Below are 27,191 nucleotides of genomic sequence, written 5' to 3' on the forward strand. Positions count from 1 at the left end.
TGAGGTCCTACCACCTCGCTAACAAACTTTATTAGTCACATTGCTTGGGCCAAAGCCTTAGCCTGGCTTTATGAGTTACATCAAATCAGCAAGGGAGCCTGGCACCGGTGGTGCCCCTCCTACCCCCAAGTCCAGGCCTCTACCCCCACACCAGGGACAGCAGCAAGGAGCTGCCCTTGCCTCAGTGCTGACTGCCTGAGCAGTAGGCCAAACCCTGGGTACAAGAGCCCCTAGTTCCAAGAACCCCCTCACCACAGTCGTGTTCAGCAGTAAACAGCTGTGCAGGCTGTTATCTGAAAGGGCTGGCTGAGGCTAACTTCACACCCTCCAGCATTTCTAGCCCTATGCATCTGCTGCAGCTCCCATGGGAGAGCACAGCTGTGAGCTACAGCACAGGCACCCACAGCAGAAGCAGCAGGGCTTCCTGGGGCTTTTGCACCTGCTGCTTCTGCAGGGCAGGACAGGGGCCAGTGGATGCCTTCAGCTTGATGCTGGGGATTCCACCATCCCTACACAGCATGCAGGGAACTGAAGTGCAGCCCCCAGCTGTGCAGTACGGTGTGATCCACTCACTGCCTTCCTTTGCTGGGCTACAGCCCTGGGCCAGGACAAGGGGCTCAGCTGCTTCCCCCTCACAGCAGGCTGAGCTCTCCTGGGTGGGTGACCCAAGCACCAGGAGACCTGCCCTTCTTCACCCCCCTGCCTCCAGGACTGGGGACTGTGAGGGGCTGGCAAGGGGAGCCAGTGCCCAGCATGTCCTGGTCCAAGCCCTTTCCTTTAGCTGAGCCCCGACGCCTCACTGCAGAGCCACACTCACCAGGCAGGCAGGCAAGTGGCCACAGCACCGACTCTGGGCTTTTAAGAGGCAGCATTGCCTCAGCTTGGCCCTCTGCTCCTCACAGGGGCCGTTAGCAGGGAGCAAGCTGACCCTCTGGCTCCTGGCATGGTCTGAGGCACGTGGCATCTCTCCTACATGCTAAAGGCACCAGCCCTAACAATGGCAGGAGCCTCTGCTGTGTGAGTCATGCTAACAGCTCTAGCCAGGCCCCCCAGCACAGACAGCAGTAATTAATCCACAGCCTAGAGCCAGTGCCTGCCCTTCCCAGCACTGGAGCAGTGCCAAGCTCACCTGTCAGCGAGCACTTAGGGCCGAGTCCTCCCCACCTCAATGGGGAAGATGACAGGGAAGAGGCAGCTGCCCCAGAAGGACTGGCTTACCCTGCCTCCTTTTCACCTCTGAGCAGAAGTTTCCCTCATGGTCAGTGAGCACCATGGTCATACTGGTTTCACTGGGCTGGGCAGAAGCTGCTGCTGCTTGTCTAGCTTGGCCTCCCACCCAGGCAGCCGGCTGCTCAGCTCCAGGCATCTGCAGCCCTTCCAGGTCACAGCCGTGTTCACCTTGCCATCGCACAGAGCAATCCCCGCCCCAGGAGGCACTCCGGCAGGAGGGGGAGCCAGTGTTCTCCTTGTGCCTGGTAAAGTGCAATTCCATACAATGGCAATGCCCCCTCCCCACCCGCAAGCTAAGAGCTGAACCTGGCAGAGGCTTAGCCCAAAGGGCTTGTGACAGTGGCACTTACTAAACATTCCTCAGGACAAGTGACCCAGGAAGGCTGAGATCAGCCACTAGTGCTCCCCCCACAGAGAAGGGCTGCAGAGCCAGTGAGCTCTGCAAAGCCCAGCCTGAGGCAATGGCAGAACCTTGCACTGAGACCCTGAGAAAGCTCTTAGCCAAGACAGAATCAGCCACTTCAGTGCAATGGGGCAGGAGACTTTGTCATCCCAACAGTGAGATCAGCCACCAGGCCAAGAACTCCAGTGCATGAGAGAGCCCCCTGCCCAGACAGAGCAGCCCTGGCAGCTGCTGGGCAAACTGGGAGACCAGGCACTAGCACTGCAGTTCTTCCCACAGAATACCCAGACTGGTGCGAGCTGGTGCAAAGGCCAGTGATGCAGCAGGAGCCTTTCCCTTGCCCCACACAGGCGCTGGAGCAGGCCTGCAGCAGGACAGAGAGCACCCAGGCTCTAAGTGACAGACATCTCAGCAGGTCAGGCTCTTCCTCTCAGACGGTAGGGGCGCTAATTGCTCCATCACAGCAGCAGTTCCTATGCAGCACTGGCCAGGGGAGGGCAGCACAGAGCCATTTTGCTGCGGCCTAAACCTGGGAAATTCTCACCTCTTGGCCCCACAGAAGTCCAGGCTGAGCATGCTGGGGCCTAGGCCCACAGCTCAAGACCTGAATGCTGGGGGTGGTGATGCCTGAGGTGGGCAGGATAGTGTGTGTTGGGGGTGGTGGTTGGGACCAACCCTCCAATGCAGTGAGTGTGTGGTGGTGGTGGCAGGGAGGGACAGGCGGGGGGGGGGGGGGTGTTTGGGACTAACCCTGGTCTCTGCTCAGAGGAGCCATGTGCACATTCCAGTCCCGTCAGCTGAGCGCAGGGGGTAGGAAGCCAGCCCAGGCCTGCAGAGCTCAGGTGCAGACACCCGCTGCACTCTGCCCTGAAGCAGGCCATTCTAGAGAGCCTTGGCGTGGGGTACACAGGGAGAGTGACATGGCTCTGCCCCACCGCAGGCACTGGCCAAAGCCCTTACACGCAGAGGGGCTGGGGAAGAGCTTCCCTGCTGTGACTCCCCCATGGGGGAGTCAGGCTGGCAGGCAGTAGACCAAGCCAGGGAACTCAGCAAAGCCAGAGGCCCCCACACAGAGGGAGGCTATGAAAGGGTCAAATCAAATCTCACCAACAGAATACAGAGGGAATAGCTCAGACTCCTAGCAGGGCTGGGCTCATCCCCTTCCACCCCGCCACATTCAGCTAGAGCCAACCAGCAGTTCTTCGTAGGCTTGTCGCCCAATGCGTGCAGACAACACGGCATTCCTCGTGTGCTACGCGGCGAGACACACAATCAGATGGGCTTGTACAGCAGAGTGGTGACATACTTCTTCTTGTAGCGGTGAGTGGCACTGAGCACCATCACGCCGTCCTGCAAGAGAACGCAGCAGAATGTTAGTGGTGCGGATCATAGATGCACCACAGCCCCAGGAGACTTCAGTGTCAGGACAGTTACACTGATGTAGTAGGGGGAAAGGGAGGAAGACAGAGCTCCTAGCCACGACCTGAGATGAGGAGAGTCACTGAGACAGAACACGGAGCTGTTGCTAGCACCAGCAGTTGCAGAGACTGCTCTTGTGCTGGCTGGACTGCGGGAAGGCAGAGAGAAAGGTCAGTGCTAGAGGAGCAGAGAATTCGAGAGCAGCACAGGAAGACAAGCAGAGACAAGTCCCCGGAGATAAATTCCGAGCTAGATCCTGACGGCCATGCAAGGAAGCTGTGGATGACAAGAGGGTCTGGTAGCAGTGCTCTGGGCGAGATGGAAGGCAGCAGCAGCATCTGGCGCTAGAGCTGTCCGAAGTTTTCCAACAAAAACTCCATAGTCTGGGAAAATGCCGATCAGCACAGTGAATCTGGCTGAATCTGTTACAGGCAGGCCTCCCTACCTCCCCACAGGGGGTGCAAAGGCAGAGCGCCAGGCTCCTCTGCCTCCCCTGCAAGCTCTGGTGAGGGTGGGACAGACAAGACCCTCCCCTGAGAGCTGCCCAAAACATTCTGTATCTGTTCACCCCAAATGGAGTCTCCGGAAATACCTTTTCTGACTGGCTCTGTTCGGCACATCCTGCACTTTGCAACAGGGACTACAGGGTATCAATGGAAGTAACAGCGAAGCACAGCACCTGCAGGCTGCAATGAGCAGGGGCCAATGGGCAACTGGCACCAGTGGGAGCGGCTGGGGAGTTCAGGAAGACAGCAGAGCCCATGTGAGTCTGAGCTGGGCAGGCAGACAAAGCAGTGTTTGAAGCTGCTGCTCTTGACCCAGAGAAGCGCTGTTCTCAGAGACATTAGTGAAAACATTCCCCAAGGCAAGCAGGGCGCAGCCAGGGCCTTCCAGCCCTTCCACCCCCAGCCACCCACAGTGACGACAGAGCCCCTGGCCCAGCTGCCTCGCCTCCTGCTATGGAGCAGCAACAGCAGCTAGGCCAGTCCACGGGGACAGACTTTGGGAAGCCAAAGCCACACGCACCTCACCATCAATCCCAGAGGGAGCTGGCAGCTTCCTGCTCTGTCTCAGTCACTTGGCTCTGGGCTGGCACTCTGCCTGTTTGCCAATTTCTGTACTGCCACGGGGAAGGGGAAGTGTCTGCTCATTAAACACACCCATTAAATTAACCCGTAATTGACATCACATTCCCTTTGGCTGCTGGGCAGATGCCAGCTACCCCAGAAGCGCCATAACTCAGGCTGCGATGAGATTTGTATGTAAGCAGGATTCAGTCACACACTCTGAAAAGTGGATTTTAATAGGAAGGACAGAGTAGAACAAGGTTAGAGGCCAATGTGGAATGAGGGAGCCAGGCTGGAACTGGACTAGGCAGTAGGCTAGGGAGCCCCAGTGCCTCTCCAGCTCCCACAGTCCTATACCCTGGTCCACCTTGAACCACTAAAGTTTGCCAGTGCCAACAGCTTCAGGTGCCCCCTTCGTTCCCTCAACCAGGGGGCTTTTTACCACAATCTGTAGCCCACTTAACCCCCTCTTTGTCCTATGACTGCAGAATTAATAGGCCATTCTACCTGGCATGGTCCTTTACAATATGTGCTTCCTATGCTAAACCATCTGTTCCACCTTGCATTTAGCGGTGACGCTCAGAGTACCTTTCCCAGCCCTGAAGAACAACTCTGGAGCAGAGGTAGGCAACCTATGGCACGCGTGCCGAAGGTGGCACACAAGCTGATTTTCAGTGGCACTCACACTGCCCGGATCCTGGCCACCGGTCTGGGGGCTCTGCATTTTAATTTAATTTTAAATGAAGCTTCTTAAACATTTTAAAAACCTTATTTACTTTACATACAACAATAGTTTAGTTATATATTATAGACTTCTAGAAAGAGACCTTAAAATGTTAAAGTGTATTACTGGCACGTGAAACCTTAAATCAGCGTGAATAAATGAAGAGACTCGGCACACCACTTCTGAAAGGTTGCTGATCCCTGCTCTGGAGTATGTCTACACAGCAAAGACAAACCCATGGCCAGTCCCGTTGTAGCTGGCTCAGGCTGTGCATCTGTTTCTTTGCCACATAGACTTCCAGGCCACACATCACAACACCCCGTAGCAGCAAGGGAAGATCATAAAAGCAGTAGCCTCTCCTAGGCCCTCAGAGGTGAAGCAGGTAACTCATCGTGTGACCATCACTTACCTTAATGGAGAGTGCATAGAGGTGGTTGAGCATGACATGGTTGGGCTCCGGTAGAAGAGCTGGGTCACACTGGAACAAGGAGAAGGGTCAGTCTACAGAGGCAAATGGGAACTGGGAGCAGCAGCCACAGACAGGCTCTCCATGCAGAAACAACTCACAAATACCACCCCCAGGCCATTCTAGGGTGTGCGCGGATCAGTCATTTCAGTGGACGTTAGACTTATGCTCTGGATTTTAGCCATGTTCTATTGACTAGAGCAAGAATGGAGCCCAGGCTTTGCACCAGGGAAAGCAAGGCGCCAACAGAGAGCAGAGGTACAGCCTGCTTTGACCAGCACACAGCGAGGGCTATCTGCTTGGATCGAGATGGGAGTATTGCAGCAGTTCTCAAACTGTGGGTCAGGACCCCAAAGTGGGTCGTAACCCCATTTTGATGGAGTCACCAGGGCTGGCATTAGACTTGCTGGGGCCAAAGCCCGAGCCCAAGCCCCACCACCCTAGGTGGCGGGGCTCAGTTTATGGGCCCCCCACCTGGGGCTGAAGACCTTGGGCTTTGCACCACCCCACCCCCCTGGGTAGCAGGGCTCTGGCCTGGGCCCCCCTCCCGACTGGGACAGCAGGACGCAGGTAGGCTCAGCTTCGGTCCCTGCTCCTGGGGTCGTGTAGTAATTTTTGTTGTCAGAAGGTGGTTGCAGTGCAGTGAAGTCTGAGAACCCCTGGAGTACTGCATGCTGAGATCCATGATGCTCTCAGGCCATACAGGTAGGAGGAGCACAGCAGGACATGTTGTAGAACTCTGCGGGGCACCCTCTGGCCACCTTCGCTCTTACTGCAGAACCTGTTAGCACTCAGCCCAAACTCCCCTGCTTGCTTCACACCCACCTACGTGTCCACTCAGTGGGGGAGGCTGCTACTCACAGAGATGTTGGTGTCCTTGTTGAGAATGACTTGGAGGAGGTGAGGAGGGAGGATGGGTGGAGATTTGAAGCGCTCCTCCGGTCGATATACATACATTTCCTGACCGTAGAGTCCTGGCGGGGAGCTAGACAGGTCTACAAAATACCAAGGAGACGTGAAGGGAAGTGTCAACTAGAGGGACTCAGCAGGGTCTTTCTAGCACTGGTTTCTTTAATTAACCCTGGATTGGCACTGGGCTGCAAGTCCAAGAGAGCAGATGTGTGCAACAGAATATCTCAGCTACACAGCCTTGGCAACACCTTCTGCAAGCAGTGGCTTCCAAAGGCGATACATCTAGGTGCCAAGACCACACTAAGGGGTTATTTGAGAGTCACACTTCACAGTCTTATTTCCCACTCTAGCACAATCCTCTGTATATAACAGTGTTTTTTCAAATCGTGGGTTGCAGCATATAAGGCACTGGGTTGCTTGCTCGGGTCAGCACCACCGACCGGGACATTAAAAGTCCCATCAGCAGTGCTGCCCAGCTGAGGCAGGCTAGTCCCTAGCTGTTCTGACACTGTGCTGTGCCCCCGAAGCAGCCAGCAGTGGGTCCGGCTTCTAGGTAGGGGGGCTATGGGGCTCTGCACGCTACTCCTGCCCTGAGCACTGGCTCAGCACTCCCATTGGCCGGGGTATGTGGCGGAGGGGCCGTGCCTGTGGGCGAAAGTCACACCTCCACCTAGGAGCCAGACCTGCTGCTGGCTGCTTCCAGGGTGCAGCGCAGTCCACGGTGCCAGGACAGGCGGGAAGCCTGCCTTAGCCCCCCACTGCGCCACTGACTGGGACCCGCCAGCGGCAAGTCTGTGCCCCAACATTGCACCTCAATTCCCTGCCCCAGCCCTGATCCCTCCCAAATCCGGAGCCCTCCCTGCACCTCAACCACCTGCCCCAACCCAGAGCCCTGACCCCCCTCCCACACCTCAACTCCCTGCCCCAGCCCTGAGCCCCCCCAAACCCAGAACCCCTTCCTGCACCCCAAGCCCTTCATCTCTGGCCCCACCCCAGAGCCCTGAGCCTCTCCTACATCCCAAACACCACTGGGTCACAGGCATCAACAGTTTTCTTCAACTGAGTCCCCAGAAAAAAAGTTTGAAAACCATTGCTGTATAAGATGTATCAGCAGCAGCAGAGGGGCTTCTCAAATGATCTACATGATTTGCTGCCACTGGATTCCCTGACGCATGACTGAATTACCGGTCAGTGATTCTAGGTCAACTTAGTACAGCTGGCATCTGGGGAGGTAACCTAGTCATATTTGCTGCAACGTGAGCAGAAAAGAAGTGGAAGGTTTTCTACACAGCTTACTACTAGAACAATTAACCCTGATACTAAACTAGCCAGTTGCTTGCACAATAGAAGCTTCTGGTCCCAGCTGTCAAACATGCCTTGAATATATATTGATAATAGGTTATTACAGCCCTCTCTCTGCTTGCCTAACTAGGAAGCAATCACCCTTTTCTCCCTCGGCTCCACAGCAACCAAGATTACTACCATGCACCCCAATGCACCCCCCAAACTGGAGCCTCCTCATGGAGCAATAGAGCATGGGAATCAATATGCACATCACCACAGGGGGACATCTTGTTGGGAGCGTCAATCAAACTAAAGGTTGAATTGCACAATTCCCAGGAAAGGAGAGTTCCCAGACAGGAAATTCTCATGATTTGCATGTGGTGAGAATTCCCATCTAATTGGAAATTAAGAACTGGAGATAAGTGTAGAACACAAACTGAAATCAGCTAGGAAGCTTGTGACCAAAAAAGTAGATAGCAACTCACCAAGGTGTAACTTTGGAATATTAAATGAAATCGCTTAAAGAAGGAGAAATTCCATTTAATAGTCTGGGTTAGTACAGAAATGCACTATTTGAAATGAATCAAAGAGCCTCGGATAAGAAAGAAATTGAAGATATTTGTTATGCACAGACACCACCTACTGGATACCAACAGAGGCAGAGAAACCAAGAGCTGAAATCTGAGCACAAAGACTGGCCCGTATACCTAAGTACCAGTGACGGACCTCCTTCAAAGTCATTCTAATTACCAAAAAAAGAACGGGAGTACTTGTGGCACCTTAGAGACTAAAATTTATTTCAGCATGAGCTTTCGTGAGCTACAGCTCACTTTTTCGGCTGTAGCCCACAAAAGCTTATGCTGAAATAAATTTGTTAGTCTCTGAGGTGCCACAAGTACTCCCATTCTTTTTGTGGATACAGACTAACACAGCTGCTACTCTGAAACCATTCTAATTACCTTTTGTTCCCCAAGAAAATCCCAATTTGTCAAAGAGGACATGAAATTGTATAAAAGATCCTTGGGTCCTGATTCTGTCATCTCAGATCTGCTTAGGTTTCATCAGGAGACGATCCAGTCACAAGACTGAGGTCCCAGTTATGCTGGTACGCCCTGAGTATGAGATTTGGACATAGAACTATAACTTATTAACTATTTCTAAAAGAACTCTTTGCAACTACGAAGTTCACCATCTCTGCTATGAATCTGCACCTCAATGAATTGAAGTCATGTCTGTATGTATGTTGATCTTTTAACCATACTCTCTTTTGTTTTTTAATCAATTTTAGTTTAGTTAATAAGAATTGGCTGCAGTGTGTATTTGGGTAAGATCTGAAACATTCATTAACCTGGGAGGTAATGTGTCCAATCCTTTGAGATTGGTAGAACCTTTTCTTTTATATGATGAAATAAGATTTACAGAAATTTTCATCATATTTGATGTGGGTACCTGGATGGAGGCCTCAGGCTGGATCACTTTAAGGGAACTGCGTTGTCTGGACTTCTGAGTAACCAGTAAGGTAATAAAGAAGCTGTTCTATGCTGGCTTGGTGAATCTAAGTATTGGAATATCCACCGGCTTTTTGGGGTTTGGCTGCCCCATTTTTTGCAGTTCACCCTAATTGAGTGATGATAGCTGGCCCCCACTAGGACCCCAGTCATAGTACCCAAAACTCGCTGTCCCCTGTAGACAGTTTCCCCCATCCCCCTCTCCAGGGTTACAGGACAAAGCAAAGCAGTTGACTAAACCCACAAAGAAGCTGCAGAATCCAGAAGCGCTACGGACACTCAGACCAGCAGCATAGAAAAGTCTCCGCCTGATCCCAGGATTACGGACTGAGAAGTCATGAGGTTGTATTTCAGGGACTGTATTTCTTTCTGCTCATTAGCATAAATAACAGAGTTACCTTGTCGGGGCCACATTCTTTTTAGTGAGACCTCAAGTAACTATATTTTGGTATTTAACTAACTAATGTTTTATGTATATTCTCCTTTGTCAACTCCACAAATTGGCCCAAGACACTTAAAACTACTTTAAGCAATTGTTCTTGATATTTTAAACTAGTACCCCTCATACCAAACAATTCCTATAGCAGTGACCACGGTGTGCCCTAGGACTAGCGCACCCTTACTCCTTGGAGAAGCCCCAGAAGCATGATCATGTATTACAGGGACTAAAGAATTGATAACTGATGATTGTCAGTAAAAGTAAGAAGAAATCTTGGTGATTTGTATTGTTCCTTGGTATAGCTGCAGGCCCTCGCACTGGTTTATGTTAATTACATGACTGCATTCGTATTTTGTGTTTAATACATGCCTGCATTATTGCTTGTATCTACAGTTGGTCAATAAACTATTGATTGTCCATTTATGTGGTTCTGGGTGAATTAGTAATCTGTCCAAGGTAAAAGTGATAAAATTAGTAAACCAGTGCTCCCTGGACTCACTAAAAAGGGGTTATCCTAATTAAATTCCATTCCAACACTGGCTAGAATGCTTCAAATTGGCAAATCTAGTGTGTTAGATTTCAGTTTTTAAAATCTCTGGCACCTCAGCACCTTCACACAACTGACCCCCATTCACACTTACAAGGCTCAGATCAGACAACTAAATCACTCTCACTTACAAGACACTTAGACAGCAAGCTCTTCAGAGAGGGGACATTAGTGTGTGCATTGCACAGCATTGGCTCCTTGGACAATGGTGCAATATAACAACAAACACTACTCCTCACAGCTGTGTGTCAGGCACCCACCCAGCTGTCAGCTGGAGTTCCAACTCAAGGGGCTCAATCCCCTTCAGTGCAATCAGTGTCGTAGGAGCTTTGAGCAAGTCTCGAAGGAGGAAAGGGGCATGTGTCACAATCAATATCAGCACGCACTGAGAGCCATGAGAAATGTACCTCGACATGAAGTCTCTGAGCTCTCCAGAGAATCCACCTTTAATGCATCAAATACCTCGAAGTCAGACTTCTTAACGTGAATCAGATTGTTAATGGTGCCCATTTGGCTGGTGACCACAGGCTGAAATGAAAAGTGAAGACAGTGATCTACTTACATCCTCTTCCCACTGACACAATCACACTCACAGGGCTTGGCTACACTTCCAAGTTAGAGCGCATTAAAGCAGTCCCAGGCGCCCTAACTCCTGAGGTGTCCACACTGGCAGGGCACGTAGAGCACCTGAACACTGCAGCTGGAGCACTCCTGGTAATCCACCTCCAGAAGCATACAGCTTGCTGAGCCCCAGCTGAAATGCCCAGGCATCAGTGTGGACGAAGTGTTGCATTATTGCGCTGTGACTGGCCTCCAGAAGTGTCCCATAATCCCACAAAGTCAAGTGGCCACTCTTCTCATTGTTTTGAAATTGGCTGCAGGCATGCAGATATCCCCTTTCAAAGCTCCGTTTCTGACAACCTGCATGCTTATCTGCTCTGGGACAAAGCAAACTATTACGTGGAATGCTGCTGTTGTTGGGGGCGGGGGGGGGAGACGAAGGGGGGAAGGTCTGCTGCTGTCTGAATTTACAAGATAGCATGCTGACATGCTCTCTGCCCCCTAAAATACACCGTCTCTCCCCCCACATATACACAACACACTCCCTCCCACACTCCACCCTCCCACATTTGAAAAGCACGTTTCAGCCACTTGCAATGCCACAAAGAGCAGTGCATTGTGGTAGCTATCCCAGAGTGCAAGAGCTGCTAATGTGGCCACACCAGTGCGCTTGCAGCTGACAGTGTAAACACATGGCAGCATTTTCCGAAGACTGATTTAACTCCCAGCACTCTACATCCACAAGCATGGCCAAGCCCATGCTTTTCTCAGCCCTCTCTCCCCCACCTGCACATGGACAATCACACATCTCCATTTATTTATCCCCCTGCTACAGCAGCACATACGCAAACCAAGAGGCAGAGGTAGAGCAGATAAACCACAAGAGCTGCCCAAGGCTCAAGAGACACTATGGGCTTAGCTACACTGGAGAGTTGCAGCGCTCGTGGTGGGTTTACAACGCTGCAACTTGCTCACCGTCCACACTTGCAAGGCACATACAGTGCTGCATCTCCCTGGCTGCAGTGCTGGCTGTACTCCTGCTCTGCCTGGGATATAACGATTGCAGCACTGGTGATGTAGCGCTGCTCGTCAAGTGTGGCCACCAAAAGTGCTGTAATTGGCCTCTAGGGTATTAGGAGGTATCCCAGAATACCTGTTCAGCCACTCTGCTCATCAGTTCGCACTCTACTGCCCTGGCCTCAGGTGACCCGCCCTTTAAATGCCCCGAGAATTTTAAAAATCCCCTTCCTGTTTGCTCAGCCAGGTGTGGAGTGCAGTCAATCAGTGACCATGCCTTCAAGCTCCAAACCAGCCCCAGCATGGAGCAATGGTGAGTTGATGGACCTCATCAGTGTTTGGGGTGAGGAAGCTGTGCAGTCACAGCTGCGCTCCAGCCGTAGGAATTACGATACCTATGGGCAGATATCGAAGGCCATGATGGAAAGGGGCCATGACCGGGACGCGGTGCAGTGCAGGGTTAAAGAAAAGGAGCTGCACAGTGCCTATTGCAAAGCCCGCGAGGGAAACTGCCGCTCAGGTGCTGCCCCCACGACCTGCCGTTTTTACAAGGAGCTGGATGCGATACCTGGGGGTGACCTTACTGCCAATCCGAGGACCACAATGGACAGTTCAGAGCAGGGAGAGGAGAGGGAGGAAACCGAGAGTGAGGGTACTGGGGTGGAGGGAGACACCCCCGGAGACACCCCGGAGTGCCAGGAGGCATGCAGCCAAGAGCTCTTCTCAAGCCAAGAGGAAGCCAGCCAGTCGCAGCGGCTGGAACTTGTTGGTGAAGAAGCAGAGGAGCGGGTTCCCGGTAAGCGGCTTTTATTTTCAGGATGGAAATGTTTCGGGAGAGGAGGAGGGGTTAGGGCTGCATGCATGCCTAGATGTGGAATAGCCCACTGATGTGGTCTATCACATCGCAGTAATCGGCCTCGGTAATCTCTTCAAAAGTTTCAGCCAGAGCGTGGGCAATGCGCTTGCGCAAAATTTATAGGGAGAGCCACCGTGGTCCTTGTCCCAGTCAGGCTAACGCGTCCGCGCCACTGTGCTGCGAGGGGTGGGGAGACCATTGCTTCACACAGACAAGCTGCATAGGGGCCAGGGCAGAATCCACATTGCTATAGAAGACCCTCCCTTGCTTCCCAGGTAACCCGCAGCAGTGAGATATCTTCCAGGATTAACTCCTGTGGAAAATGTAGGGATAGTGTTCAGTGCAGGTCCCCCGGCAACTCTCTGCTTTCTCCAACGCACAGAAACCCCAATGCAGCCCTGAACCAATCAGTTCCCCTTCCCAAGTGAGCCACGGCAGCGAGATGGCTTCCAGGATTAATTAACGGCTGCACTCATTTCCCCCTACTCACCATGTCTTCGCTGCTGTGGGCTCTCTGTGCTGTGTTTGGTATGTGGAAAGTATGCTAAAATGAGACTGTAAACTCCTTCACTGTGATTATACACAATGCTGCCTCTCTGTTAAATGTTTCAATTTTTGTCTTTTTTCTAACAACAGCGTCCTTGACTACTACTACTACTCGACTGGCCGTATCAGAGACTGCTGAAAAGTTACAAAACTTGAGGAGAAAGCCACGAGAAAGCAAAGAAGATATAGTGAAAGCAGTTCTGAATCAGTCTGCCAGAGAGAGTAAGAAGCTGCAGGACTGGAGAGAAAAAATGCAGCACTGGAAGGAAAGAGAAAGCAGGAGAAAGGAATTGGCTAAGAAGAAAAGCACGAAGCAGCTGATAAGCCTCTTGGCGCACCAAACGGACTGTATCCAGTCACTCGTAGCCATGCAGGCAGAGCACTACCGTGCTCCCCCCACCCCGTCCCAAAGCTCTCTCCCTTGTGCCCCAATGTCAGCTCAAAACTCCCTTCTCCAGCATCCAGGTTCTTACCACCACCAGCTGCCCCCAACACCTGTACGTTCACCTACCAGCCCTGAGAACTACGACCCTCACCCTCTGCACTCAACCCCCATTACCATGCAGCATTTTCATCCTGAAGCGCAGCAGTCATTGCACAGCACTCCAGGCAGGACATATTCAAACCTCTGACTGTACAGTTCACCACCACACCCCCCTGCCCTTTCACTTACTTTCTTTTCAATAAATGATTTCTTGGCTTTTAAAACAGTTTTTATTATTGCAGAAAGTAAAAGATACCATACCCCAAGGAAAAAACAGGCACTGCAATCATTGTAACCACTGCACTTCACACCCGTGCAAGGCACCAAACATTACTGTTGGCTTTCAGCCTCAAACTCCTCCCTCAAGGAATCCCTAATCCTTGTAGCCCTGTGCTGGGCCTCTCTAGTAGCCCTGCTCTCTGGCTGGGCAAATTCAGCCTCCAGGCGTTGAACCTCGGAGGTCCATTCCTGACTGAATGTTTCACCCTTCCCTTCACAAAGATTATGGAGGGTACAGCACGCGGATATAACCGCAGGGATGCTGCTTTCCCCCAAGTCTAGCTTCCCATAAAGAGATCTCCAGCGGCCCTTTAAACGGACGAAAGCACACTCCACAGTCATTCGGCACCGGCTCAGACTGTAGTTGAATCGGTCCTTGCTCCTGTCAAGCTTCCCTGTATACGGTTTCATGAGCCAAGGCATTAACGGGTAAGCGGGGTCTCCAAGGATCACAATGGGCATTTCAAAGTCCCCTACTGTGATCTTCCGGTCTGGGAAAATAGTCCCTGCCTGCAGCTTCCTGAACAGGCTACTGTTCCGAAAGATGCGTGCATCATGCACCTTTCCAGGCCAGCCTGTGTAAATGTCAGTGAAATGCCCACGGTGATCCACAAGCGCTTGGAGAACCACAGAGAAATACCCCTTCCGATTAATGTACTCGGATGCTAGGTGGGGTGGTGCCAGAATAGGAATATGCGTCCCATCTATCGCTCCTCCACAGTTAGGGAAACCCATTTGTGCAAAGCCATCCAGAATGTCCAGCATGTTCCCCAGAGTCACGGTTCTTCTTAGCAGGATGCGATTAATGGCCCTGCAAACTTGCATCAACACGATTCCAACGGTCGACTTTCCCACTCCAAAATGGTTTGCGACCGATCGGTAGCTGTCTGGAGTTGCCAGCTTCCAGATTGCAACAGCCACCCGCTTCTCCACTGGCAGGGCAGCTCTCAATCTCGTGTCCTTGCGCCGCAGGGTGGGGGCGAGCTCCTCACACAGTCCCATGAAAGTAGCTTTTCTCATCTGAAAGTTCTGCAGCCACTGCTTGTCATCCCAGACTTCCATGACGATGTGATCCCACCACTCAGTGCTTGTTTCCCGAGCCCAAAAGCGGCGTTCCACGGTGCTGAGCATTTCCATTACTGCCACAAGCAATTTAGTGTCACACGCGTCAGGCGACTCGATATCGGCGACTCGATATCAACGTCGGACTCCTCACTGTCACTTTGGAGCTGAAGGAATAGCTCAACTGCCAAACGTGATGTGCTGGTGACACTCATCAGCAAAGTCCTCAGCAGCTTGGGCTCCATTTCCCACAGAAATCGCGCTGCACAGAAACTGTTGGGAGACTCGCAATGGCGCCAAACGCGGACGGAAAAAACAGTGACTGATGGGATGTGAAGCGTTGCACCCTTCTGTCCCCTTCCCACAACCCACGGCGCCAAAATGGGACGAGGTGCTCTGTGGAATAGCTGCCCACAATGCACCACTCCCAACAGCACTGCAAATGCTGCAAATGTGGCCACACTGCAGCGCTGGTAGCTGTCAGTGTGGCCACACTGCAGTGCTGTCCCTACACAGCTATACTAAGACAGCTGTAACTCTCAGCGCAGCACACCTCCAAGTGTAGCCAAGCTCTATGTTGAAGAATGCCCTGCTAAACTCTGGGATATGGAAGTTTCAGACTTATCTGAACACAGGCTCAAAGGCACGCCTCATTAGCATTTTCTCACTGTTCACGCCCATTCGCTTCCGATGACTCTCAGGGTACGGCTACACTTGCAGCTGTACAGTGCTGGGAGTTACAGCTGTCTTCGTACAGCTGTGTAGGGAAAGCGCTGCAGCGTGGCCAAATTTGCAGCATTTGCAGCACTGTTGGGAGTGGCTGAACAGGCATTCTGGGATACCTCCAAATACACCTGGAGGCCAATTACAGTGCTTTTGGTGGCCACACTGGCGGAGCAACGCTGCATCACCAGCACTGCAATCGTTATATCCCAGGCACAGCAGGAGTACAGCCAGCGCTGCAGCCAGGGAGATGCAGCGCTGTATGTGCCTTGCAAGTGTGGACGGTGAGTAAGTTGCAGCGTTGTAAACCCACCACCAGCGCTGCAACTCTCCAGTGTAGCCAAGCCCTCAATTTTGGGCAATCTATGCAACTCCACTCCCACACTCTGCTTTAATAATCCTCTTCTGTAGGCCTATCCTCCTACCAACAGGCAACCAGATTACTATGCTTGTCCCGTTGCCCCTTTATCAGCTGCAGGCATCACCTCTGAGCGAGGAAATTAAGGGAACCAGATGCCCTAGTCTGGCTGGTTATACTGAAACTGGCTTAAAGGAATTCTGGTCCCCAGCTGCCCCTTTTAACACTGTTGAGGGTCACCAGATAATGTTCTAAGTAGGATTACATGGTCTGTTTGAGCATAGAGCTAGGTTCCAGAAGGAATAAGTCAGTGGAACTAGTATCTTATTTCCCATCCCTACCCCTCCTCACCCCACAATGCCCACCAATCCCTTCCTGCTCTCTGTACCTCCACCCAGGCAATGCTAAAGAAAAATGCCTTAATTTTCATTTCAAACCTAGACCATTGCATGAGGGAGTCAAGGCCATGGGGAGGAATCTGCTGTAAAGCTGGTCCTGGGAAGCAAGGGCCTGGGACATGGAATCAAGCGATGGAGGCAGAGGCTCACAAAGCTATTCCATTAGCTGCATGCACAGAAATGCTTATGGGGTGAAACAGCCTCAACATGTTACTGGAGTATAGAGAGGGGCAATCAGTGCCGCACCAACCAAAGCAGGGGGAGGGCTGCTGGTGCAGTACAATCCTAGCCAAGGGGAGAAAATGTTACAGGGGAAGCACGGAGGACAGGCTGAACCAGGCCAGGGCATGGGGTGCACACTGCATATCCACAGTGCTGAGGCAGCACACTGAGCCTAAGAGGGGCACTCACTGAGTCTCTGGGGAGAGAAAACAGATGAGAGTTACCTCGGAAGGGTCATGAACCCACTGGCCATCCACAAAAAACTTGTATTGGTGCTCGCCCTCGGGCAGGTCCAGAATAGCAACAAAGTCATTGTGGCTGAAAGGAGAGAGAGAGAACAGGACACAGTGTTGTTACAGAAACAGCATCGCAGAGGTTGCTCTTCCACAGGGTCACCGGACACAGCACCACTCCTAGATAGCTCAAGCCTGAGCTCATCTTACATCGTACTGCTTTGGAGAGCACAGACAGAATTTCTGCAGTGCAAAGACAGTGGCTCTCAGCCTTCCCAGTCTACTGTACCCCTTTCAGGAGTCTGATTTTCCTTGAGAACCCCCAAGTTTCCCCTCACTTAAAAATGACTTGCTTACAAAAATCAGATATAAAAATATACAAGTGTCACGGCACACTGTTACTGAAAAATTGCTTACATTCTCAGTTTTACATAAAATTATAAAATAAATCAATTGGAATATAAATATTGTACTTCCATTTCTTTGTACAGTATATAGCAGTAGAAACAAGTCATTGTCTGTATGAAATTTTAGTTTGCACTGACTTCCCTAGTGCTTTTTATTTAGCCTGTTGTGAAACTAGACAAATATCTACATGAGTTAATGCACCCCCTGGAAGACCTCTGAATACCCTCAGGGGTATGTGTACCCCTGGTTGAGAACCACTGTGCTAAGAGAGACACTGCATCGAGAGACATCTCAACACATCACAGACCAGTCCTACCCCACTCACACCCACATCTGTCCCATGCTATCCCTCTACATTCACACACAACCTGAACCAACACCACATACTGGATCGCCACAAGCAGTCCCATAATTCCACTGGCAGGTATGCTTGGAAGGATCCATATTTAAGGATCTGTAGTTCCATGTTGACACCAAAATCACCTGCCCAGATTAGTACAGAACTGGGAAAGTTAGTCTTGGTAACAAAAACGTGCTAAGCCCTTGAACTAACTGAACTGATTTATTACTTCTTGAAGATAGCAACGTCTCAGGAGGAGTTCAGTTTTTGACACTGTAGATGTTATTATCAACTTTATTTCACTTGCTGTAATTTTGTTGTTTTTCAAAGCTATTTTGGCTAATAAAGCCATAATAATTCGCGAGTCCGTACTTCAGCTAAGGAACACGGAACCAAAGAACAGTGAGAAATCTAGTAGAGGGAACTTGTTAAATAAATTATTTAACCAAGGTGTTTTATATCACCCCTCTTCCTCAAGTTATTGTGACTTGCATAGGCAAAGGCTTCCCAGAGAGAGGAAATACCTTTTGATGAGTGGGATCTTGGCACTCCAGTTGTTGAAGGACCCAGATATGAAGACCTCCTTGCCTCCATCAGCCCAACGAATGACAGTGGGACGAGCCTGCTGTGAAGGCTTTACTGACTCTTCCAGATCATGCTGCCATGACATAAATTCCTTCTCCCCAGCAAGCTGCATGAAGAAAACAAGAGCCATCCTACCACCTAGCCAAGGTGCACATACAGCAGGGATCAGGGCTGGCTCTCCAGTCACATTGTTCTCCCGTAGCCCTTCAGCACACATCAGAGCAGGAGTAGCATGGATTTTCCAGCTCCACAATGCACCACAGATTATCCAATTGTTGTCCACCCACTCCCCCCACTTGGCATCTACTCCAGTGCTTTGACTTCCTCTCCGCTTCGCTCCTCCTCTCCATTGCCCTCACCAACAATGTCTGTGTCCAAGTCACAAGACCCCTTTGCGACATCATGGAGCTAGGCAATTACACAGCTCTCCTTGCTGTAGTATCCAAATGCCTCTATTCTCACCTTCCTTGATCTGTGCACCATCTTCAATATGAGGATGACTCCCTTCTCCCCTAGACTCTGGAGTCTAAGATGCAGAACTGCAGCTGGTATTACATTATTATTGCTCCACTTCAGACAACGGAGCTAAGCGATTTACCCCAGCTTAGGACGTGCCCAAGTCATTTCCTGGTTTCTCTGTCCAAGCCAAATGACAGCCTTTGTGTTGTGTCCTCTTCTCACTCCATTCTCTGGACTTTCTTCTAAATGGGCCCCTTTTCCCGATACCCTTTGACTAGGGGCGTTCTGCACACACTGTATCACCCCTAGGCACTGACTGTAGTGAGGTTTATTGTACACGCCGTAGGGTAATTAGGCACTTCCAAATTAAAAAAACAAAACCCTACAAATGTCATTGACGCAGACCTGCTAGAAAGTGAACTCAGCAGAGCTGCCAATATGGTGACCTGCATCATTGGTTATGATTCTGTAAGGATGGGGAAATGGGACAGAGAGGCCAGCCATACCTTGGAGTCAAGGGTGCTGAAAACATTGGGGTCATCAGTGCTGCCCACCATGATCTTGTGGGGATGATCCTTCGTGGAATGGGTGCTACTGGCTCCATCGGAGCGGTGAAATTTGGAGCCATGGCGTTCCCCAGACAGTCGATCGCTGGTGGTGTTTCCCATGGCAGCTCTGCAACTGCCTGAAGGAGAGGGAAGAAAACACAATGCTCCAGTGCCCACTACACACCCACGGGTGGGAAGGGAGAGCTCTTGGTTTTCCAACCCCCCTATGTCAGCGTAGATTGATTTCAATCCATCATTTAAGTTTTTCAAGCAACAAGACACCTCTGCCTAATTAATTATTTGCATGATGGTTAGTGGAATTTCCAACCAGCATGCAAGAACAGTTTTGCATTAATTGAAAATAATTATGTACCACACCCAACAGAGATGTATTTTTAGATCATCTTTCACCCTGAAGGATTCCAAAGGGCTTTGCAGAGCATGCAAGAAACCCTACACCCAGCAAGAAAACACAGCCACCCAGAGTGAAAGTGGCAGCTGTTTGAGAGCCCCTAGCAACACTTCTCATTATAAACTGTTGTGCAGGGAAGAAGAATCCTGGGCCTAATTGAAATGACAGGGAGACTTTAAGGAGACAGAATGGAATTACCCAGGATGGAATTTGGCCAGGGCACTGAAGTGAACACCATGGTTCCTATGAGAAGCTGAATGAAATTGTGAAAAGGATGGGGATGCTGCTACAGCATGGACATTTACTAATCATTTACCAGTCACACCAACCTCAGTTTCAGGACAGCAACTGAACCACAGCAAAAGGCTATTTGCGGTGGTCATAATAAATGTAGCTGAAGCACTGAATGGTCAGAAGTCTCTAGCTAGCCATCTAGATACAATTTGTTAAAGTGGGAAACCTGATTCTGGCTGCAACAGCCTCTTCTGCAGGTGGATATTGGCCTGTGTTATTCACTGAGGTGAGTTAATTCAAATGTGAGACACCTACTTAGAAGAAATAAAATAGAAATGACTGGCTATATTGTACCAGACCAAAAAAACACAACCCCCACCCCACATTGTGACGCTCCGTACCTCAGAGGAACACTGCACCCCCATGTTTATCCTTATAATATGATGGCCTGGTATCCAATGCAAAGTTCGTCATGTCGCATGTCTTTGGAAGGCTCACGATGCACTAAGCATTGCTGTTATAGTAATCTTATAGGCTGTAATTTCACGTATGTAGTTATGAGGCTGAAAATGTATCCTCAGGGCTTAAAATAAGCCCAGGCAAAACTCTCCAGGTGCAGAGGGGCAGTTCACACCTCATCAAAGCACTTATGAGTCAAATCCAGCCCAGCCTCACAAGAACAAAAGACACTGGCCTAGGCAAAGACAAAGGATCTGTTGGACTCTCGAGTGAGTCGCCCTCCTTCCCTTAGTCAGTTTGGAACTACAATTAGGTAATGCTCACCTGACCCTTAAAGGGAACGCAAAGTCAAGAGGGGAAAGAAAGAACATGATAAAAAGGGAGAGATGCTCACCGTGCTCTCTCTCTTCCACCTCCATCTACAGACACAACCACCAAGCAACTGAAACGCTTATCAAAGGGACAGCCAAGCTTGAGAGTACCCCACTAGAAGGAATTCCCTTTGGCGCCTTCCTGGGATTTCAAAGGGGTTCTGCACTTGGGTGGTGGCAGCATTTACCAATCCAAGGTCAGAGAGAAGCTGTAACCTTAGGAGTTTAATACAAGCCTGGAGTGGCCAGTATTAAATTTTAGAATCCTTGTGAGTCCGCACCTTCTGCACTCGAAGTGCCAGAGTGGGGAATCAGCCTTGACAGTAGTTAATAAATTTGTTTGTTTATTCTACCTGAAGCAGTGCATTGGGTTGAAGCAGGTCAGAGATGCCCCTTGCGATAACAAGCCTTTGTTAAATTGATGAACTCGTATAAGCTTGCAGCGTCCAATAGACATAACTGGACACTGCAAGATGGAGGTTCCTAGGGTTGTGTCTGGTACCAGAGATTTTGGCTAAGTGTCATTCGGTTGCACAATCCAAGCAGCAGCTGGCCAAAAGTGCTCACTTACGTAGCTGGGAGAGCTTACATGCTAGAGGCTGTGCATGAGCAGCCTGAGAATGGGGGTTCTCATAGCGGAGCAGGGTAAGGCTGGCTCTGAGTCGAGGACTGGAGTGACTTAGCAGATCACCGGTCCAGATAACACCAGGGGAATGTCTCACACATCTTCTTGTAAGAAGCACAGCAGGCTCAGCAAGTTGCACAGATCTCTTCTGTTCTCTCACATTTATCACACACATTCCCAACAGCCAATTACTACAGAATTTTGTTTTACCTAGTTAATTTTACAGTGCCATTCACATGCCTTGAATTCTACTACGCTGACAATCACAGACCTGCAGAACAAGTCATGGGGACAGCAAGCAAGGAATATTATTATTGGTGTTACTGTAGTGAATAGCTGCTTTCCCCCCCAAAATTAAAATATTCACTATTTGGAGAGAGCTTTGCATAAAAGACAAAGTTACACACTGACACTGGAGTTTGAGGAGAGGTTACATTTATCTTTTTTTTTAAAAAATCTTTTAATTTCTTTACAAAGCAAAACACTCCCAGCCAACTTACTATTTAGTGTTATAGAAAGTGACAAGTTACAGATGAACACTGATATTATTATCATCATCTTTAAGAGACTTAGCTGAGTCATTGTACATAGCAAGTGGATTTTGTTACCTACATAGCTGGTAAACAACAATTACATGACTTGATGTAACAAACAATAACCTATAAACACACAGCAGTGAGAGAACAAAGATTTGTAGTCTAACAGGTCAAGACAATTCAGGGACAAGCAACTGTAATAGGATATTGTACACAGAAACAATATGCACTGGCCATGTTCCAGCACCCTAGGAGCATGCCGCTCGGACATTAACTCTCACTTTGATATTACAAAGCTTTTGAAGGGGGGAGGTAAACAAACCAAAAAGTCAATCAATTAATTAATTGCAATTTAGGGAGAAATTCTAGTCTCTCCAGAATTAAGACTGAAGCAAGACTTACACCAAAGTAGATTTTGACAGTAACTTTGCCAAATCTATTTAATCTACTTGAAATTCTACAGGAATTAATTTATAGGAAGGCAGAATTTTTCAGGAGATACAGGGTCCAAGATGGAAATGTTTTGGAGTTATGCGGAGTAAAAAAATAATAAAACCATTCAGATTAGTAAAGCCACACTTGTTCTAGTAGTCTGTCCAACCCTTCTTTGTTATTAATAGTCTCTACAATAACTGCCTCCAGCCTGTTTTGGTGAGGACTATTTAGTTCTCGAGTGCTGTTTTCAGGTATTTACAGTATAAGGATATTTCTTGGTGTTCTGAACACATACCAACTTCAGGGATCTAGGAAACATACGTAGCCCTGACTTGCACTTTATAAAGCTCAAACAGAGGACAAGCCTGTGCAGAGTTCCTATGTCCTGAATTCTATTTCCACCTCTTCCCCTGACTAGTCCTAATACTATTTACCCTTATGTACCACTTTACAAACACTATTTCCTTAAAAAGGAGTACTTGTGGCACCTTAGAGACTAACAAATTTATTTCAGCATGTGTTCACATTTTGGTACAATATATACCTTCAAGTCAGCGGCACTGCTATGGGTACCCGCATGGCCCCACAGTATGCCAACATCTTTACAGCTGACTTAGAACAACGCTTCCTTAGCTCTCGTTCCCTAACGCCCCTACTCTACTTGTGCTACACTGATGGCATCATCATCTGGACTCATGGAAAAGAATCCCTCGAGGAATTCCACCGTGATTTTAACAATTTCCATCCCATCATCAATCTCAGCCTAGACCAATCCACACAAGCGGTCCATTTCCAAGACACTACTGTGCTTGTCATAAACAGATAGCTAAGGGTTAATGTCTCTTTCACCTGAAGCACCTGACCAGAGGACCAATCAGGAAACCGGATTTTTTCAACTTTGGGTGGAGGGAATTGAGTGTCTAAGGTCTTTGTTTTCTGCCTGCCTGCTTTCTCTGAGCTTTGGAGAAGTAGTTTCTTTTTTCTAGTCTTCTGTTTCCAAGTGTAAGGACAAAGAGATCAGATAGTAAGTTATATGGTTTCTTTTCTTTGGTATTTGCATGAATATAAGTGCTGGAGTGCTTTGATTTGTATTCTTTTTGAATAAGGCTGTTTATTCAATATTCTTTTAAGCAATTGACCCTGTGTTGTATCATCTAATACAGAGAGAACATTTGTACTTATTTTTCTTTTTTTTTATATAAAGCTTTCTTTTAAGACCTGTTGGAGTTTTTCTTTACTTCAGGGAAATTGAGTCTGTACTCACCAGGGAATTGGTGGGAGGAAGAAATCAAGGGGAGATTTGTGTGTTGGATCGCTAGCCTGATTTTGCATTCCCTCTGGGGGAATAGGAAAGTACTTTTTGTTTTCAGGATTGGGAACAGAGAGGGGGAGTCTCTCTGTGTAGTTTCACAGAGCTTGTGTCTGTGTATCTCTCCAGGAGCATCTGGAGGGGGGAAGGGAAAAAGGATTATTTCCCTTTGTTGTGAGACTCAAGGGATTTGGGTCTTGGGGTCCCCAGGGAAGGTTTTTCAGAGGGACCAGAGTGCCCCAAAACACTCTAATTTTTTGGGTGGTGGCAGCAGGTACCAGGTCCAAGCTGGTAACTAAGCTTGGAGGTTTTCATGCTAACCCCCAGATTTTGGACGCTAAGGTCCAAATCTGGGACTAAGGTTATTACAGTGCTAATAAGCGATGGTCACATAAACACCACCCTATACCAGAAACCCACTGACCGCTATACTTACGTACATGCCTCCAGCTTCCATCCAGGACACACCACACGATCTATTGTCTACAGCCAAGCTCTAAGATACAACCGTATTTGCTCCAATCCCTCAGACAGAGATAAACACCTACAAGATCTCTATCAAGCATTCTTAAAACAACAATACCCACCTGCTGAAGTGAAAAAACAGATTGACAGAGCCAGAAGAGTACCCAGAAGCCACCTACTACAGGACAGGCCCAACAAAGAAAATAACAGAATGCCACTAGCTATCACCTACAGCCCCCAACTAAAACCTCTCCAGCACATCATCACAGATCTACAACCTATCCTTAAAGATGATCCCTCACTCTCACAGATTTTGGGAGACAGGCCAGTCCTTGCTTATAGCCAGCCTCCCAACCTGAAGCAAATATTCACCACCAACCACACACCACACAACATAAACACTAACCTAGGAACCTATCTCTGCAACAAAGACCGATGCCAGCTCTGTCCACGTATCTATTCAGGTGACACCATCATAGGACCTAATCATATCAGCCATGCCATCAGGGGCTCGTTCACCTGCACATCTACCAATGTGATATATGCCATCATGTGCCAGCAATGCCCCTCTGCCATGTACATTGGCCAAACTGGATAGTCTCTACGCAAAAGAATAAACGGACACAAATCTGACATCAGGAATCATAACACTCAAAAACCAGTGGGAGAACACTTCAACCTCTCTAACCACTCAGTGACAGACTTGAAGGTGGCAATTTTGCAACAAAAACCTTCAAAAACAGACTCCAAAGAGAGACTGCTGAACTCGCATTAATATGTAAATTAGATACAATTAACTCAGGCTTAGACAGAGACTGGGAATGGTTGGGTCATTACACTAATTGAATCTATTTCCCTATGTTAAGTTCTCCTCACACCTTCTATGGGTCATCTTAATTATCACTTCAAAAGTTTTTTTTTTTCCTCCTGCTGATGATAGCTCATCTCAATTGATTAGACTCTTCCTGTTGGTATGCATACTTCCACCTTTTCATGTTCTCTGTATGTATAAATATCTCCTGTCTGTGTGTTTCATTTATGCATCCGAAGAAGTGAGCTGTAGCTCACGAAAGCTCATGCTGAAATAAATTTGTTAGTCTCTAAGGTGCCACAAGTACTCGTGTTCTTTTTGCGGATACAGACTAACACAGCTGTTACTCTGAAAACTATTTACTTAGGACTCACAACAGTGCCCAGAAGTAGATAAATGAATCTTTTATAGAGCACCAGTTGCTGTGTTAAATATAAAGGTTCACTATCATGACTCACAATTACCAGAAAGGGATGACTCAGAAAGCTTAAGGCCAACATTTCCAGACATATCAACAGTGGACTTGTCTACACTACAAAGGGTTTGCTAGTATAACTATACAAGTACAGTTATACTGGCCAGCCCTCCTAGGGCAGCTTATCCTAGCAAGAGTTCTTTTGTTGCTATAGCTTATAGTGATTCCTCAAATGAAACGTTATACTTTCAACAGGACTTTTTGGCCTCTATAACTGCATCTACTCAAGGCTTTTGCCAGCATAACTATATCAGCAAAACAAACCAAAACCACCACACCTCTGACTGACACAGCTATGCCCACAAAACTTTGAAGGCCTACATTTGGGTTCCTAATCTGAAACATGGCTGGATTCTCAGATACTGAGCACCTGCAGCTCCCAGAGGCACCTGTGCAAGCGCAGCACTTCTGAAATTCAGGCTCAAGGTATCTCAGTCAGAGCACCCAAAAGTAGCAGGAGGTGGTTGCAGCACTGTCCCACCCCACGCACACACTTACTTGTCCTTTTACCCTGTATAGATGGAGGAGCTTCCTTCCATTTACCTGCTTATATGACCCCCATCACTCTGGTATCTAAGCAGCACAAGCACTCAGGAGACCTGGGTTCAAGTCCCAGTTCTGCCAAAGAGCTGCTGGGTGACCTAGGGCAAGTCGCTCTGCCACTCTCTGCCTCAGTTTCCCCATCTGTAAAAGCTACTGGCCACTTTTGTAAAGTGCTTTGAGATGATGAAGAACGTCACATAAAGGCTCAGGATTGTTATTAAAGAGCTTATCCCCCTGTGAGGTGAGGAAAGGTAATTCCAGGGGGGGCATGGAGGCGCAGAGAGACTGAAGGACGCCCCAGATCATACGCCCAGTCTGTAGTAGAGCAGAGAACTGATTATCTCAAGCCAACCTCGCCAGGGAGGTGAGGGGCGGCTGGAATGTGACACCCCGGGGGCCTGTTCCCACCCCACCAACATGGGGAGCGGCGGGGGGCAGGGCGCTTCCACCTACCCCCGGGCACAGCAGCTTCACAGCCGCCCGCTAACGCCAACGGGGCGCCGGCCCGGCTCTGGGCTCCGCGGCCGCCGAGGACACCCCCATGGGCCCTGTTCCCCCAGTACCTGTCCGCAGCTCGGCCTCCGCCCGCTCTCCTCTAAAATGGCGAGATGCCCCCGAACCGCCGACGGCCGGCAGCTACTCTATGGCCGGGCTGGGAGACGCTCTGTCCGACTCCGCCGGCTCCTCTATGGCCAGGGAGGAAGTGCGGCTTGGCTCTGCGCCGAGAGTGTCCGTTCCAAGAAGCGGCGCGCGCGGGGCGTCTCTATGGCTCTGAGGGCGGGGAGAGCAGGGAGCGAGGGGGCTAGGGCGGCGCTGGAGGGGAGACTTTCGTAGTCCGCCCCTCGGGGCAGCCGCCATCTCCTTGGAGGCTTCAGTCACGTTGCAAACCCTGGCAGATGGCAGCCATCTTTACTAGGGCGGGGGCGGCCGCCTTGTACTTTGGAGGCGCTCGCGGGAAAGGGCGGCCATCTTAACCGAGGGCAATTTGGGTTCACCCCTCTTGAAAATAATGGGTGAGGTGACTAACGGGCAATGGCGGCCATTGCGGTTAAGGGAAGAGTCTCTGCATGGAGGTCAGGGCGCTCTGGTCCAGGTGTGAGGGGACAGAGCCCCTGTCCACACCCGCACTGACTCACTCCCTCAGGGCTGCCCTGGAATCACCCGCCTGGCTGTCCGTACAGTGTTTCTCTGGCTGATTGGTGCGAGCCATTGCCTTGGGAACGCTCTCTGGCCTGTGCCATACAGGTCGGACTAGACGGTGGGCGTCATCCCTCTGGGCCCTAGACGCTGTGTGCTGCTACAGCTCACAGTCCCCAGTACCACTGAGCACTTCGGGACATCATCCCCACGGCTGAGCATTCCTCTCTCTTCCACCCCCGGCCCCCACCGGGAAGACCGTGAGAAAATAGGTTTGGTACAAAGTACCACTGTGCCACTC

General features: G+C 49.7%; 1 protein-coding gene across 2 annotated transcripts; it reads right to left on the minus strand.

Annotated features, from left to right (window-relative positions):
• On the minus strand, nucleotides 1-26,434 carry PRKAB2 (protein kinase AMP-activated non-catalytic subunit beta 2). Of its 2 annotated transcripts, none has more exons than XM_050963372.1 (8): nucleotides 26,317-26,434; nucleotides 19,037-19,215; nucleotides 18,011-18,177; nucleotides 16,730-16,823; nucleotides 10,407-10,527; nucleotides 6,171-6,304; nucleotides 5,253-5,321; nucleotides 1-2,983 (listed from the first exon to the last, which is right to left on the minus strand). In XM_050963372.1, the coding sequence occupies exons 2-8, from the start codon at nucleotides 19,196-19,198 to the stop codon at nucleotides 2,906-2,908; spliced, it is 825 nt and encodes a 274-aa protein (XP_050819329.1). In that variant the 5' UTR covers nucleotides 19,199-19,215; nucleotides 26,317-26,434; the 3' UTR covers nucleotides 1-2,905. The 2 variants fall into 2 exon arrangements, with proteins under 2 accessions (XP_050819329.1, XP_050819330.1); XM_050963373.1 differs by lacking the exon at nucleotides 26,317-26,434 and adding an exon at nucleotides 26,207-26,258.
• Nucleotides 26,435-27,191: the final 757 nt, after the last annotated feature.

Source organism: Gopherus flavomarginatus, chromosome 7, assembly GCF_025201925.1.
Source record: "Gopherus flavomarginatus isolate rGopFla2 chromosome 7, rGopFla2.mat.asm, whole genome shotgun sequence".
Lineage (NCBI taxonomy): Eukaryota > Metazoa > Chordata > Testudines > Testudinidae > Gopherus > Gopherus flavomarginatus.

Coding starts and splice junctions, on each gene's coding strand:
- PRKAB2 (XM_050963372.1), bottom strand. CDS start 19,198: ATGGGAAACACCACCAGCGATCGACTGTCTGGGGAACGCCATGGCTCC. Junction 10,528..16,729: donor GGGTTCATGACCCTTCCGAG/GTAACTCTCATC, acceptor TTTTCATTTCAG/CCTGTGGTCACCAGCCAAAT. Junction 2,984..5,252: donor TCTATGCACTCTCCATTAAG/GTAAGTGATGGT, acceptor GTTCTCTTGCAG/GACGGCGTGATGGTGCTCAG.